At 37.3% G+C, this 13,766-nt stretch overlaps 1 protein-coding gene across 4 annotated transcripts in view; it reads left to right on the forward strand.

Annotated features, from left to right (window-relative positions):
* TBC1D8 (TBC1 domain family member 8) overlaps positions 1–13,766 on the forward strand; it is a 180,867-nt gene that overhangs the window by 61,998 nt on the left and 105,103 nt on the right. For all 4 annotated transcript variants that reach the window (XM_066377211.1, XM_066377212.1, XM_066377213.1 and 1 more), the window contains exon 2: positions 11,531–11,641. In XM_066377211.1, the coding sequence (XP_066233308.1) occupies positions 11,531–11,641 (111 nt within the window). The remainder of the gene's footprint in view (positions 1–11,530; positions 11,642–13,766) is intronic.

Below are 13,766 nucleotides of genomic sequence, written 5' to 3' on the forward strand. Positions count from 1 at the left end.
ACTTCAGTATTTTCTTAAAAATGTTCCTGAGCCTGGGTAGAGTTACTTTAAGGAGTTCTCTTCAGCTTCCTTATAAAAGGTCAGGCTTACATCAGGCTATCGGCCCTGTTGGTAGGAGCCATGTATTTGCATTTTGCCATATATTTGCTTTATTTATGTGTATATGTATATATTTCTATCGTCACATTTTAAATTTACAGACATCTCATCCCATTTCCCAGTAACGTAGAAGGATTGCTTTGCCATGCTAACCTTTTTCATTCATTAGCCCATTCAGCAGAAATTTAAGGACAATTTTTTCTCCCTGAATTTTCATTTCTTCTTTTCTTTTTTATTATTGTGTTTACATAGATTCTAATGTCACCTGTGCTCCCCAGTACATCCCCCTTGTCTCCCTCCCTGTAACGCTCTCCCACCTTCCCTCCAGGATTTGCTTTTCTGCTCTCGTCCCATCCTATCTCCCTATCATCCCCTTTCCCTCTGTCTGCTTTCCTTCTGGATCCTTTGATCCCGCCTCTGTCTCTACTCCATTCCTCAGTTCATATTGTTCATTGGATTCCTCAGATGAATGAGGTCATATGATATTTTTCTTTCTCTTCCTGGCTTATTTCAGTTAACATAATAGTTTTCAGGTCCATCCATGTTGTTGCAAAAAATAATATTTCCTTCTTTTTCATGGCCCCATAGTATTCCATTGTATATATGTACCACTGCTTTTTAATCCACTCATCCTCTGACGGACACTTGGGCTGTTTCCAGATCTTCGCTATTGTGAACAATGCTGCCATAAACATGAGGGTGCATTTCTTCTTTTCAAACTGTGCTATGGTATTCTTGAGGTATATTCCTAAAAGTGGATGGCTGGATCAAAGGCAGTTCCATTATTAATTTTTTGAGGAATCTCCATACTGTTTTTCACAGTGGCTGCACCAGCAGTGCAGGAGGGATCCCTTTTCTCCACATCCTCGCCAGCACTAAATCACTGTTGATTTGTTGATGAGCACCATTCTGACTGGTGTGAGGTAATATCTCATTGTGGTTTTAATTTGCATTTCTCTAATGATTAATGATGTTGAGCATTTTTTCATATGCCTATTGGCCATCTGTATGTTCTCTTTGGAGAAGTGTCTATTCATCTCTTTTGCCCATTTTTTGATTGGACTGTTTATTTTCCTGGTGTTGAGTTTTACAAGTTCTTTATAAATTTTGGTTATTAACCCCTTATCAGACATATTGTCGAATATGTTCTCCCATTGTGTGATTTGCCTTTTTAGTCTGTTCTTATGTCTTTAGCCGTGCAAAAACTTTTTAGTTTGATATAGTCCCATTTGTTTATCCTGTCCTTTATTTCCTTTGTGTGTGGAGATTAAATCAGCAAATTTATTGCTGTGAGTGATGTTGGAGAGCTTAATGCCTATGTTTTTCTCTAGGATGCGTATGGTTTCATGACTTACATTTAAATGTTTTATCCATTTTGAGTTTATTTCTGTGAATGGTGTAAGTTGGTGGTCTAGTTTCATTTTTTTGCAGAGAGCTGACCAATTTTCCCAACACCATTTGTTAAAGAGGCTGTCTTTACTCCATTGTATGCTATAACCACCCTTGTCAAATATCAGTTTTCATAAAGGTGTGGGTTTATTTCTGGGTTCTTTGTTCTGTTCCACTGATTTATATGCCTGTTCTTATGCCAGTAACAAGCTGTTTTGAGTAAAATGGCCTTGTAGTATAACTTGATGTCCAGAAGTGTGATACTTCCCACTTTATTCTTCTTTTTCAAGATTGCTAAGGCTATTTGTGTTCTTTTTTGATTCCATATGAATTTTTGGAATATCTGTTCTATATCTTTGATGTATGTCCTTGGTATTTTAATAGGAATTGCATTGAATTTATAAATTGCTTTGGGTAGTATGGATATTTTAATGATGTTTATTCTTCCTAACCATGAGCACGGTATATGCTTCCACTTGTTTGTATCTTCCTTGATTTCTTTTATCATGTTTTATAATTTTCCGAGTACAAGTCTTGAACCTCCTTGGTTAAATTTACTCCTAGGTACTTTATTTTTTTTGTTGCAATAGTGAAGGGGATTGTTTTCTTAATTTCTCTTTCAGACAGATCATTGTTGGTGTATAAAAATGCCTCTGATTTCTGAGTATTAATTTTATATGCTGCCACCTTGCTGAATTCATTTATCAGGTCCAGTAGTTTTTTGACTGAGACTTTAGGGTTTTCTAGGTACAGTATCATATCATTAGCAAATAATGATAGTTTTACTTATTTTCCAGTTTGGATGCCTATTATTTTTTCTTCTTGTCTGATTGCTGTAGCTAGGACTTCAAGAATTATATTGAATAAGAGTGGTGAAAGGGGGCACCCCTGCCTTGTTCCTGATCTTAAGGGGATTGCTTTTAATTTTTGCCCATTGAGTATGATGTTGGCTGTGGGTGTGTCATAGATGGCCTTTCTTATGTTGAGGTATGTTCCCTGTATTCCCACTTTGCTGAGAGTTTTGATCATGAATGGGTGCTGGATTTTATCAAATGCTTTTTCTGCATCTATTGATATTATCATGTGTTTTTTGTCCTTCTTTTTGTTTATGTGATGAATCGCATCAATTAATTTGTGAATATTGTACCAGCCTTACCTCCCCAGAATAAATCCCACTTGATCATGGTGTATGATTTTTTTCATGTAGTACTAGATCTGGCATGCTAATATTTTGTTGAGGATTTTAGCATCTAAATTCATCCAGGATATTGGCCTATAGTTTTCTTTCTTTGTGTTGTCTTTGCCTGGTTTTGAAATCAGATTTATGCTCACCTCATAAAAGGAGCTTGGAAGCTTTTCCTCCTCTTGAATTTTTTGAAATAGCTTGAGAAGGATAGGAGTTTGTTCTTCTTTGAATGTTTGGTAGAATTCGCTTGTGAAGCCATCTGGCCCAGGGCTTTTGTTTGTTGGGAGTTTATTGATAACTGTTTCGATCTCATTTGTTGTAATCAGTCTATATAGGTTTTCTGATTCTTCCAGATTGATTTTTGAAAGATTAGTTTTTTTAAGGAATTTATCCATTTCACGTAGTTGTTTAATTTTTTGGCATACAGTTCTTCATAGAATTTTCTTACAATCCTTTATAATTCTGCTGTGTCCGTTGTTACTTCTCCACCCTCATTTCTTTCTTTTTTTTCCCCACCCTCATTTCTAATTTTATTTATTTTAGTCCTTTCTCTTTTTTTCTTGGTGAGTGTGGCTAAGGGTTTATTGATCTTATTTACTTTTTCAAAGAACCATTTCTTGGTTTCATTGATCCACTGTATTTTTTTTTAGTCTCTAGGTCATTTATTTCTGCTCTGATCTTTATTATTTCCTTTCTTCTACTTTCTCTAGGCTTTATTTGCTGTTCCTTTTCTAGTTCTTTTAGTTGCAGGATTAAGTTCTTTTTTTGAGCTTTTTGTAGCTTCTTAAGATATGCCTGTAATGCTTTAAACTTCCCTCTCAGGACTGCTTTTACTGTGTCCCACAGATTTTGAGTTGTTGTATTCTCATTTTCATTTGTTTCAAGGAAATTTTTGATTTCTTCCTAAATCTCATTGTTGACCCAGTCATTGTTTAATAACATGCTGTTTACTTTCCAAGTGTTTGAGTGTTTTTCAGTTTTCCTATTGTAGTTGATTTCTAGTTTCATGCCATTGTGGTCAGAGAAGATGCTTGATATGGTTTCAATCTTCTTAAATTTGTTGAGACTCGTTTTATGTCCTAACATGTGGTCTATCCTAGAGAATGTACCATGAGCACTTGAAAAGAATGGATATTCTGTTGCTTTAGGGTGGAAGGTTCTGAAGATATCTATTTAATCCAGTTGTTCTAGTGTATCCATTAATTCTGTTGTTTCTTTGTTAATTTTATTTCTTGAGGATCTATCCATTGATGTAGTGGGGTATTGAAATCCCCTACTATTATAGTATTGCTGTTGATCTCTCCCTTTATGTCCATCAAAATCTGCTTTATATATTTAGTTGCTCCTATATTAGGTGCATATATATTTATAATGGTTTCTCTTCCTGTTGGATTGCTTCCTTTATTATTATGTAGTGACCTTCTTTATCCCTTACTATAGCCTTTGTTTTAAAGTCTATTTTGTCAGATATAAGTATTGCTACTCCAGCTTTCTTTTCATTTCCATTTGCATGAAATATTTTTTTTCCATCCTTTTACTTTCAGTCTATATGTATCTTTTGTTTTGAGGTACATCACCTGTAGACAGAATATATATGGGTCCTGTTTTCTTATCCATTCAGCTACACTATGTCTTTTGATTGGAGCATTTAACCCATTTACATTTAAGGTTATTATTGATATATAGTTGTTTATTGCCATTTTATTCTTTAATTTAAAGTTATTTTCCTCTTTTACTATGTTCTTCCCCCCCCCCCTTTGTTCTGTTTACTACAGGTCCCTTAACATTTGTTGCAGCATTGGTTTGGTTGTTATGAATTCCTTGAGTTGTTTTTTTGGTTTTGGTTTTTTTTTTTGTCTGGGAAACTTTTTATTTCTCCTTCAATTTTATTTTATTAATTAATTAATTAATTTTTTTACAGAGACAGAGAGAGGGATAGATAGGGACAGACAGACAGGAACGAAGAGAGATGAGAAGCATCAATCATTAGTTTTTCGTTGCGACACCTTAGTTGTTCATTCATTGCTTTTGCATATGTGCCTTGACTGTGGGCCTTCAGCAGACCGACTAACCCCTTGCTTGAGCCAGCGACCTTGTGTTCAAGCTGGTGAGCTTTGCTCAAATCAGATGAGCCTGTGCTTAAGCTGGCAACCTTGGGGTCTTGAACCTGGGTCCTTCGCATCCCAGTCCGATGCTCTATTCATTGCGCCACTGCCTGGTCAGGCTCTCCTTCAATTTTATATGATAGCCTTGCTGGATAAAGAAGTATTGGTTGTATGCTCTTGTTCTGCATTACTTTGAATATGTCTTGCCATTCCCTTCTGGCCTCAAGTGTTTCTGTTGAGAAGTTGGATGTCATTCTTATGGGGGCTCCTTTGTAGGTGATAGCCTTTTTTTCTCTAGCAGCTTTTAATATTTTCTCTTTATCCTTTAGCTTTGGTATTTTAATTATGATGTGTCTTGGTGTAGATTTTTTTGGTTTCTCTTTAATGGAATTCTCTGTGCTTCTTGAACTTGTGTCACTTTTTCCTGCATCAATTTAGGGAAGTTTTTCAGCTATGATTTTATTGAACAAGGTCTCTGACCCTTGTTCTTTCTCTTCTTCTTCAGGAACCCCAATGATGTGGATGTTGTTTCTCTTTAGGTTGTCACAGAGCTCTCTTAGAGTTTACTCAGATTTTTTCAATCTCTTTTCTTTTTGCTGCTCTGCTTCCGTGCTTTCACTTATCTTGTCCTCTAAGTCACTGATTTGATCCTTTGCTTCATCCAGCCTGCTTTTTATTCCTTCCAGAGTAGTCTTTATTTCTGATATTGTGTTTCTCATATCTGTCTGGTTCTACTTTATGATTTGCATGTCCTTTTTGATACTTTCAGTTTCTTTTCTGAAGTGTTCATTAAGTCCATCCACTGTAGCTTTGAGATCTTTAAGCATCCTAAATATCATTATTTTATACTCTGCATCCGGTAATTTGATTACTTCTGATTCGTCCAAGACTTTATCAGAGGATTTATCTTGTTGAAGCATATGACTTATGCTTCTCTGCCTACCCATTATTCTCTATGACTTGTAGGTTTCTTCCAGCTGTGATTTCCTTACCTAGTAGAGCTTCTTCCAAGTCTTGATTTGTTTGTTTTTTTTCTCAGATTTCTTAACTCAGTGTTAGTCTTGTTTACTGATCTCAGCAGGGGGCTTATTTGGAGCTGTATCCAGGAATGGGATGGGTGTAACCTGAGACTCTGAAGGCCCAATCTGCACCAGCTTCTCTGGGGGGGGGGTGCTTTCTCCATTTCAGCAGGGGGAGGTGTATTTCAGATCTGTGTGGAGACCTGAGTTACTGTCCCTCTTCTCCACTTCCTGTTTTCATCTGTGTCTTGTTGCTCTAATTGGAGCTGGAAAGCTTTCTGGAGGTGAGTTACCTGGAACTACTTTAGGCTTGTGCTGTTTTGAGGGTTCAACCCCTCCCCCAGCTATGGCCGCCTCCGCACTGCATGAGTCAGCTTCTCACGTCCTCCCTTGAATCCTCTGCCCGTCACATCTGTCTCTCTCTCCCCACTTTCCTTTTGAATGACAAACCAGCCCTCTCAGCTCACCTCGTTCCCAGGTTCCCAGGCAAGTGGTTGTGAGCGATATTCTCTGCTCTCCTCCTTGTATTGAGAGCCCTTCTGGGCTCTCAGTCTCACCCCATCTTTGTTTCTGCAAGCAGGGGAGACCCACTGCACCTCAGCGTTTCCTACCAGGCTCAGTGTGGCTTCTTCTTTGCTCCTTAGTTTTTGAGACCTGTTCTTTTAATCCAAAGTTGGTTTTTCATGCTGATTATTCCTAAATTAATTTGTAATCGAGTTTGGTGGTATGAGCTAGGCATCTGTGTGTCTGCCTACTCTGCTGCCATCTTGGTTCTCCTCATTTCTTACTTTGGTTTTTCTACTGAGAAGTTAGTGCTTTGCCTCCTGATTTGGTATCTTCTTTGCAGTCTGGTTTCTTTGCCTTCTGTTCCTTTTGTCTTTGTACTTTGGTTGGCTTCACCCTGAGTGCCCTGGATTACCCCCATCAACCTTTCTTTGGGCTCTTCTGGGGGCAGTTTGAATTTGCACAGATGTAGGGGTCACCCCTGTCCTTTTGCCTCCAGGTAGACACTGACTGGCCTGACTCTCCTTTTCACTTAAAAAAACTTTATTTTTTAGAACACTTTTATTTTATATTTTTGTGACAGAGACAGAGAGAGGGATAGATAGGGTCAGAAAGACAGGAAGGGAAAGAGATGAGAAACATCAATTCTTTGTTGTGGCACTTTAGTTGTTCATTGACTGCTTTCTCATGTGCGTTGACCGAGGGGCTTCATCAGAGTGAGTGATGACACCTTGCTTAAGCCAGCAACTTTGGGCTTTAAGCCAGTGACCTTTCTGCTCAAGCCAGCGACCATGGGGTCATTTCTATGATTTCACATCAAGCTGGTGAGCCTGTACTCAAGCTGAATGAGTGTGTGCTCAAGCTGGTGACCTTGAAGTTTTGAAGCTGGGTCCTCCTTATTCCAGTCCGATGCTCTATCTAATGGGCCACTGCCTGGGCAGGCAAGAACACTTTTAGATTTATAGAAAAATTGTGACAGTTGAATAGAATGTTCTCATATAGCCCATAGTCTGTTTCTCCTATTAACATATTAGTATGATACTGTACATTTCTTACAATTAATGAAATGATGTTGATACATTATTATGGTAGGGGGAAAAATGACTTGAACCTATGAATATATTAGGTTACATGGCAAAGGAGAATTTAAGGTGCAGGTGGAATTAAAGTTGATAATCAGCTGGTCTTTAAATGGGGAGATTATTCTAGATTATTCAGTGGGTCCAATGTAATCACAAGCATTCTTTTTTAAAATTTTTAATTTTATTTATTGAATTTAGTGAGAAATGCAGGAAGAGAGAGAGAGAGAAAAAGAGAGAGAGAAACAGGAACATCAGTCTGTTTCTGTATGTGCCTAGACTAGGGATTGAACCGACAGTCTGCTCTTCAGGACAATGATCTAACCAACAGAGCTCTCAGGCCAGGGCTATTTTTCTACAAGTCTACTATATAAAAGTCTCCAGTTGTGCTCTAGTACATTTAGCTGCTATGCAGCACCAGAGTGTTGATTCTAATTTCTTTCCATGTTTGCAACTTTCTTCTCCAGCACTGACAAAACTGATTTCTGTTTTTCTAAGGTGACCAATTGTCTTCCTTTAGGGAGGACAGTCATTCTTTTGTAAGTTCTGTCCTCCCTCGAAAAGTGTCCTCCTACTGTCCTCCTTTTTGATATTGGAAGACTAATCGGTAAATGTCTGTATTCGATCGATGCAGAGTCTATCCATTGTATGTGATGTGACGTATTTGTATTTGACATGACGATTCGTCAAAGATCAGTAGAGTGCGGTGAGATGTGATTATGAGACACATGCACTCCACACAGGAGACCTTGAGAGAGCTTATGATATACTGAGCGTGTAAATGGCTTTGTGTACTTTTTACTGAAACACGACCTGGTACATACGACATTGTAGACTCACGCTTATTTCTTTCTCAGTGACTATTCAATCATAGACCGGCAAGCACAATTCACGTTTTATTAATTCATTATCTATTTAATAATTTCCAAATATGTATAATTTTATTTATAAGTATTTTCCCGAAATTTGAGTTTTAAAGTGGAACTCTAACCTCAAGCCATGTCTATTAATAATGCATTTTGATTAAATAGTTGCATAGAACAGATGTTTTTTAATTAGAAAATGATAAATACACCCAAATATCACTCCAAATTAGTGGTTTTGTTTGATATTTGGTTTTGTTAATTTAGCTTCAGGAAAATTCGTCTACCATGATGTAACGTGTTCAGCTCCTAATGTACTTGCATTGTTCATGTAGCTCTATATTTTATTTTTAATTTTAAATTTCACTTAAGAGATGGAAAAAGAAAAAGAAAAAATGCCATTTCAATGATAAATTGAAAAAGGAATTTTCATTCCTTATATCAAATAATGATACCATTGTTTTCGGCAATATTTGCAGCGGAGAATTTTGTATTGCAGTTTGGGTTAGAGCAGTGATAACAAAACACTTGACCACCAACAAACATAAGCAATCATTATGTGCATCAGCTTCCAGTCGTAAAGTAACAAGTTTTTTTAAAACTTCATATTATTCTTAGGATGAAAAACAGTTGACTGCAATGGAGGGAACATTTGCATTTCATACTATAATTCACAAAGTTTTCGTAGTATGGATTGTACAACTAAATTATTGAAAAAGTTTCACAGTGCAAAATTTTCATGTGCCAGGACAAAATGCGAGGCTATTTTGAAATCAGTATTTAAAAATTACTGTGACAAAATACTTACAGAGGACTTGGAAATTGTAGCATTTGTAACGATTTTATCTGATGCATCAAATCATAATGAAATTAAATTGTATCCAATAATAGTAAGATATTTTAATGTTACCAATGGCATTCAAGTAAAAATTTTGAATTTATAATCCATTGAGGGCGAAACTTCTGAAATTTTGTCAAACCATCTATGCCGCGACCTGCACGATGAGTCTATTCCAGGGTCTTGAGTGGAAATGGTACAAAATTGAATGAAAGAGACCTAAAGACATATACAGGATGGGTTTGGGAGAATGCCACAGCTCCTTGCCAACAGTCACTACTATCCAGGGGCAAAAACATGGCCGCCCCCAGAAAGACATCTGTCTTTATTTTCTGGGTAAGATGTGTCATTAGCAATTCAATGACGTTTCCAAAGCAACCCAAGAAAACCACCAGGTGCAGAAAAACCCCTACCATCTTAACTTTAAACTGAGAAGTAACCAGTCCTTCTGAGGAGCATGGGCGGGCAGAACTAGCAGAGAAGCACACCCCTTTGTTAACTTAATTAGGCAAGTGAGGTGGGGGGTTGGGCCCAAAACCTCTGTCCCCAAAATCCAGACTGCAAAATACCCTGTTTATTTTTCAGTCCCCAACACATCTATACAGAGTAATAAATGAAAACAATTTGAAATCCAAAGTTGTTGCATTAACAGCTGATAATAAATTTTGGTGGGCAAAGATGCAAAGGGGTGAATAATGTGTATGTAAAATTACAACAGTTACTCCAAAAGAAAATACTAGGAATAGGTTGTAATGTACATATTTTGTCAAATACCCTCAACACAGTGTCATGTGTCATGCCAATTGATGTAGAAATAATAATAACTACAATTTATTTCCATTTTAGTCGTTTAACTGTTTGTGTTGCTACTTTAAAACAATTTTATGAAGAAGCAAATGTTGAATACAGAAAACTTTCAAGATATTCAAAAGTTAGATGGCTTGCTCTAACACATGCTATAGAGCGTGTTCTACAATTATTTGAGCCTCTTCGTTCATATTTTTTAAGTTTAGACAAATGTCCTAAAATCCTGGAATCGTTTTTAATAAAAAGATATCTGAGATATTAATGTATTTTGTACTTAATCAAGCATCTATTTTTCACAAAACAATTCAAAAGATTGAAGGTGAACACATTTCAGCTATAGAGGTTAGTCTTATTTTGAATGTCTTTATTCTTCAATATAAATCTTGTTTTGAAAAAAAAAATTCTTTCTTTAATTATAAAAATAAAATTGTTAGACTTAGAGGAATCAAATCTGGGCATAACAGAAAAGTTTATCAAAGAAGTGCAGAATTTTTACCAGACATGTTTTTAATAATATTGAAGAATGGTCTGAAACAAACATCACCTGAAATACAGTTTTCAATGGTGTTTCTTGACTTCATCGCAAGTATATTGACCAGATATTGAATTTTGTCTTGAGTTTTTATCTAAAGAAATGCCAGCCATCAAAATAGATGACAGTTGTCTCTTTGAAGAAATTAGAAGACTGAATGTATATTTAAATTCTGAAAAATTAATACAATGGGAAAATGAACACGTCAAAATTGATAAAAGATAGGTGGAAATATTCAGGCATTTCAAAAATGAACATATTCCTTGTGAAAATTTATTTATTCTTGTTCAATTTACATTGTGCTGCCCTGGAACTAATGCAGCAGTTGAAAGAGTTTTTTCAATTGCTAGTGATTTTTGAACAAATGAGAAATCGAAATTGAATGTTGATCCTCTAGCTGCTGTAAAATTCAATATGAAGGATATTTCTTGTTCAGATATTTCTAATATACTGTTACAAGATGATACATTGACAAAAAATATTCATTAAATGGAAAAGTTCTCATTTAGATAATATCTAAATGAGTACTTTTTTCTTACAATTATTATTAAAAATTAATAGGCATGTAAGCATAATTACAATATAAAATATTACAAATGTTTTTATTATGCATTTATCATATTGTAGTGTATTATTGTTGAAATGAATAAAATGTTTCTTTTATTTACAATATTGTTTTCTTCAATTTATTTTTGTCCTCCTTTTCATTGTAAAAAATTGTTCACCTTAGTTTTTCTTAATCTATTTATTTACCTGATCAATCCTTTTCTTGCTACCACTATTTCCTCCATGGCAGTTACCTTCTTTATGTTATCCAGGCTCCAACTGTCCATACACCCTAGCCCTAAAACGACCTTGATCTGTCCCATTCAATCACTTTAGAAAAAGAAGGAAGAAAGGGTGAATGGATTTTTATGACAATTATTCCTTAGGCTGCTCAGTTTTTGCCTCCTTACTGGTTTGCTCCTGAACTATAGATGATTGAGGGCTTCTAAACACCATCTGCTGGATAAATCTGCTGGATTTTTTAATTCAAAATCTGAGCAGGTTGGTTGCTTTGGCTGGGTTAGTCCCTGTGCTCAGAGGTGCACTTTCTTTTTCTTTTGAAGGTCGCCTGGTAGGCGCTCTGGATGCAGTGCTGGATTCCAGTGCACGAGTGGCTCCATTTCGAATTCTGCTTCAAGTTCCTGGGTATCAGGTTTATTCTCCTATCGCATGTGGTGAGTTACTGAGTTGATCTGATGTTTACTGGGCCATAGCCATGGGTGAGTTTTGTTCTAGTTGGAACCTTCTAACCTAAGGTGTGAACATTCTGAGTATCTGCATGCTGGTGGAGCTTGGCGGTCACTTCTGCTAGACCCTCATCTGCTTTTCTAAACTTTAAAAAAAACTTTCCATTGATTTGGGAGAGGGGGTGGGAGGAAGAGAGAGAGAGAGAGAGAGAGAGAGAGAGAGAGAGAGAGAGAGAAAGAGTTGTTTCACTTAATTATTCCATTGATTGCTTCTTGTATATACCCAGACTGAGGGTTGAATCCATGACCTCTGGCATGCCAGGTTGACAGTTTATTCATTGAGCCACCGGGCCAGGGCTCTTTTCTTTTTCTTTAACCATCAAAAGCACATACAGACAATAAGCTTGGGCAGTTTAGCTGGGGCCTGTCAGGCTTTTGAGTGGTGTGTTGTTCCAAGCTGCTGTATATTGTTGACCTTGATTTGAGCCATTCGCTTCTTAATCTCTAACATAAAAGTGTCCCTGGGACATATACCTGTTGTGACGGGGGAAACATCTGATGGCTGTGTCTGACATGGGCAGCCTTCACCTCTTTGTTCCATATAGGCCCTGAGTCATTAGGCTGCTGGGCCCTATGGTGATTTAGGTATCACTTTCTCATCCTGCCCATCTAGGGCCAGCCCTTCCTGCAGGCAACCACCAGTGCTCCCCCCTACACTCAAGTGCCTCAGGGCTCAGGATTCTCTCATCTGAGAAGCCCTTCTATTAACAACTGAAACCAAGAGGTGTATTTTTAATTATACAACTAATAAATGTTCACCTTCCAGAAATTAAAAAATATGTAAGACAGAAGGAAAAACCAATAATCTATAACTCTTTATCCTTTGGGAATCATTCTTCTACCAACATTTTTGCAAGTACCCACAGATTATTTTGATTTGTTTTTCCTCTTAACATTCTACTAACTACTGTAGACTTTCAGTATCACCTTGCATTCTTTAACAATGTTGGGAAAAATACAGATTAGTGAAAAGGAGAAAATTGTCATCCAAATCCACCATCCAATACTAACTGCTGTTAAGGTCTTTGGCATGTGTCATTTTCTAGCCCAGTTTGTTTCGCTTTTTAATTTAAGATAAACCAGTTTGTATTTGCATAAAATGATAAAAATGTACATGCTCAATACAAAGACATCAGTTAACACTGAAAGGTACAAAGAAGAAATGATTGACTTTGGCCAGTTAGTTCAGTGGTAGAGCATCGGCCATATGTATGAATGTCCCGGGTTCAATTCCTGGTCAGGGCATGCAGGAGAAGTGACCGTCTGCTTCTCCACCCCTCCCCTCTCGTGCTTCTCTCTCTTCTCCTCCTGCAGCCAGTGGCTCTGTTGGTTAGAGTGTGTCAGCCCTAGGTTCTGAGGATGGCTCCACGGAGCCTCTGCCTCAGGCACTAAAAGTAGCTCGGTTGTGAGCATGGCTCCAAATGGGGGATTGCTGAGTGGATCCCAGTTGGGGTGCATGTGGGAGTCTGTCTATCTCCCCTCCTTTCACTTAGAAAAAGAAAAAACCCAAAAAACAAAGAAGAAATGATCTCTGGTTCTACATCCTCACCTCTCCAGGTGACTGACCTCTCGTCACACTAGGCTCACATCATTTTGGATAATATTATAATGTATTTAGGCAGGTACAAGGATAGCAATGGAGAGGGATAGAAATGACTTATAAAAATGAAACTTGTCTGACAATGCTGTTTTCTCATAAAAGTATTAATTTTTTACTTGATTTCAGTAAAATAAAAGAAGCTACAATGAAACCAAAGAAACATAAACTGCAAATAAATGTTTCTTTAGTACAAGAGAACCTATTTTCTAAAAGATTCACTTAAGCCTGACCAGGCAGTGGCACAGTGGATAGAGCATCAGACTGGGACTCAGAGGACATAGGTTCAAAACCCCAAGGTCCCTGGCTTGAGCATTGGCTCATCTGGCTTGAGCATGGGCTCATCTGGCTTGAGCATGGGCTCACCAGCTTGAGTGCGGGGTTGCTGGCTTGAGCAAGAGGTCACTCACTCTGCTGTAGCCCCCCAATCAAGGCCCATATGAGAAAGCAATCAGT

Source organism: Saccopteryx leptura, chromosome 3 (genome assembly GCF_036850995.1).
Source record: "Saccopteryx leptura isolate mSacLep1 chromosome 3, mSacLep1_pri_phased_curated, whole genome shotgun sequence".
Lineage (NCBI taxonomy): Eukaryota > Metazoa > Chordata > Mammalia > Chiroptera > Emballonuridae > Saccopteryx > Saccopteryx leptura.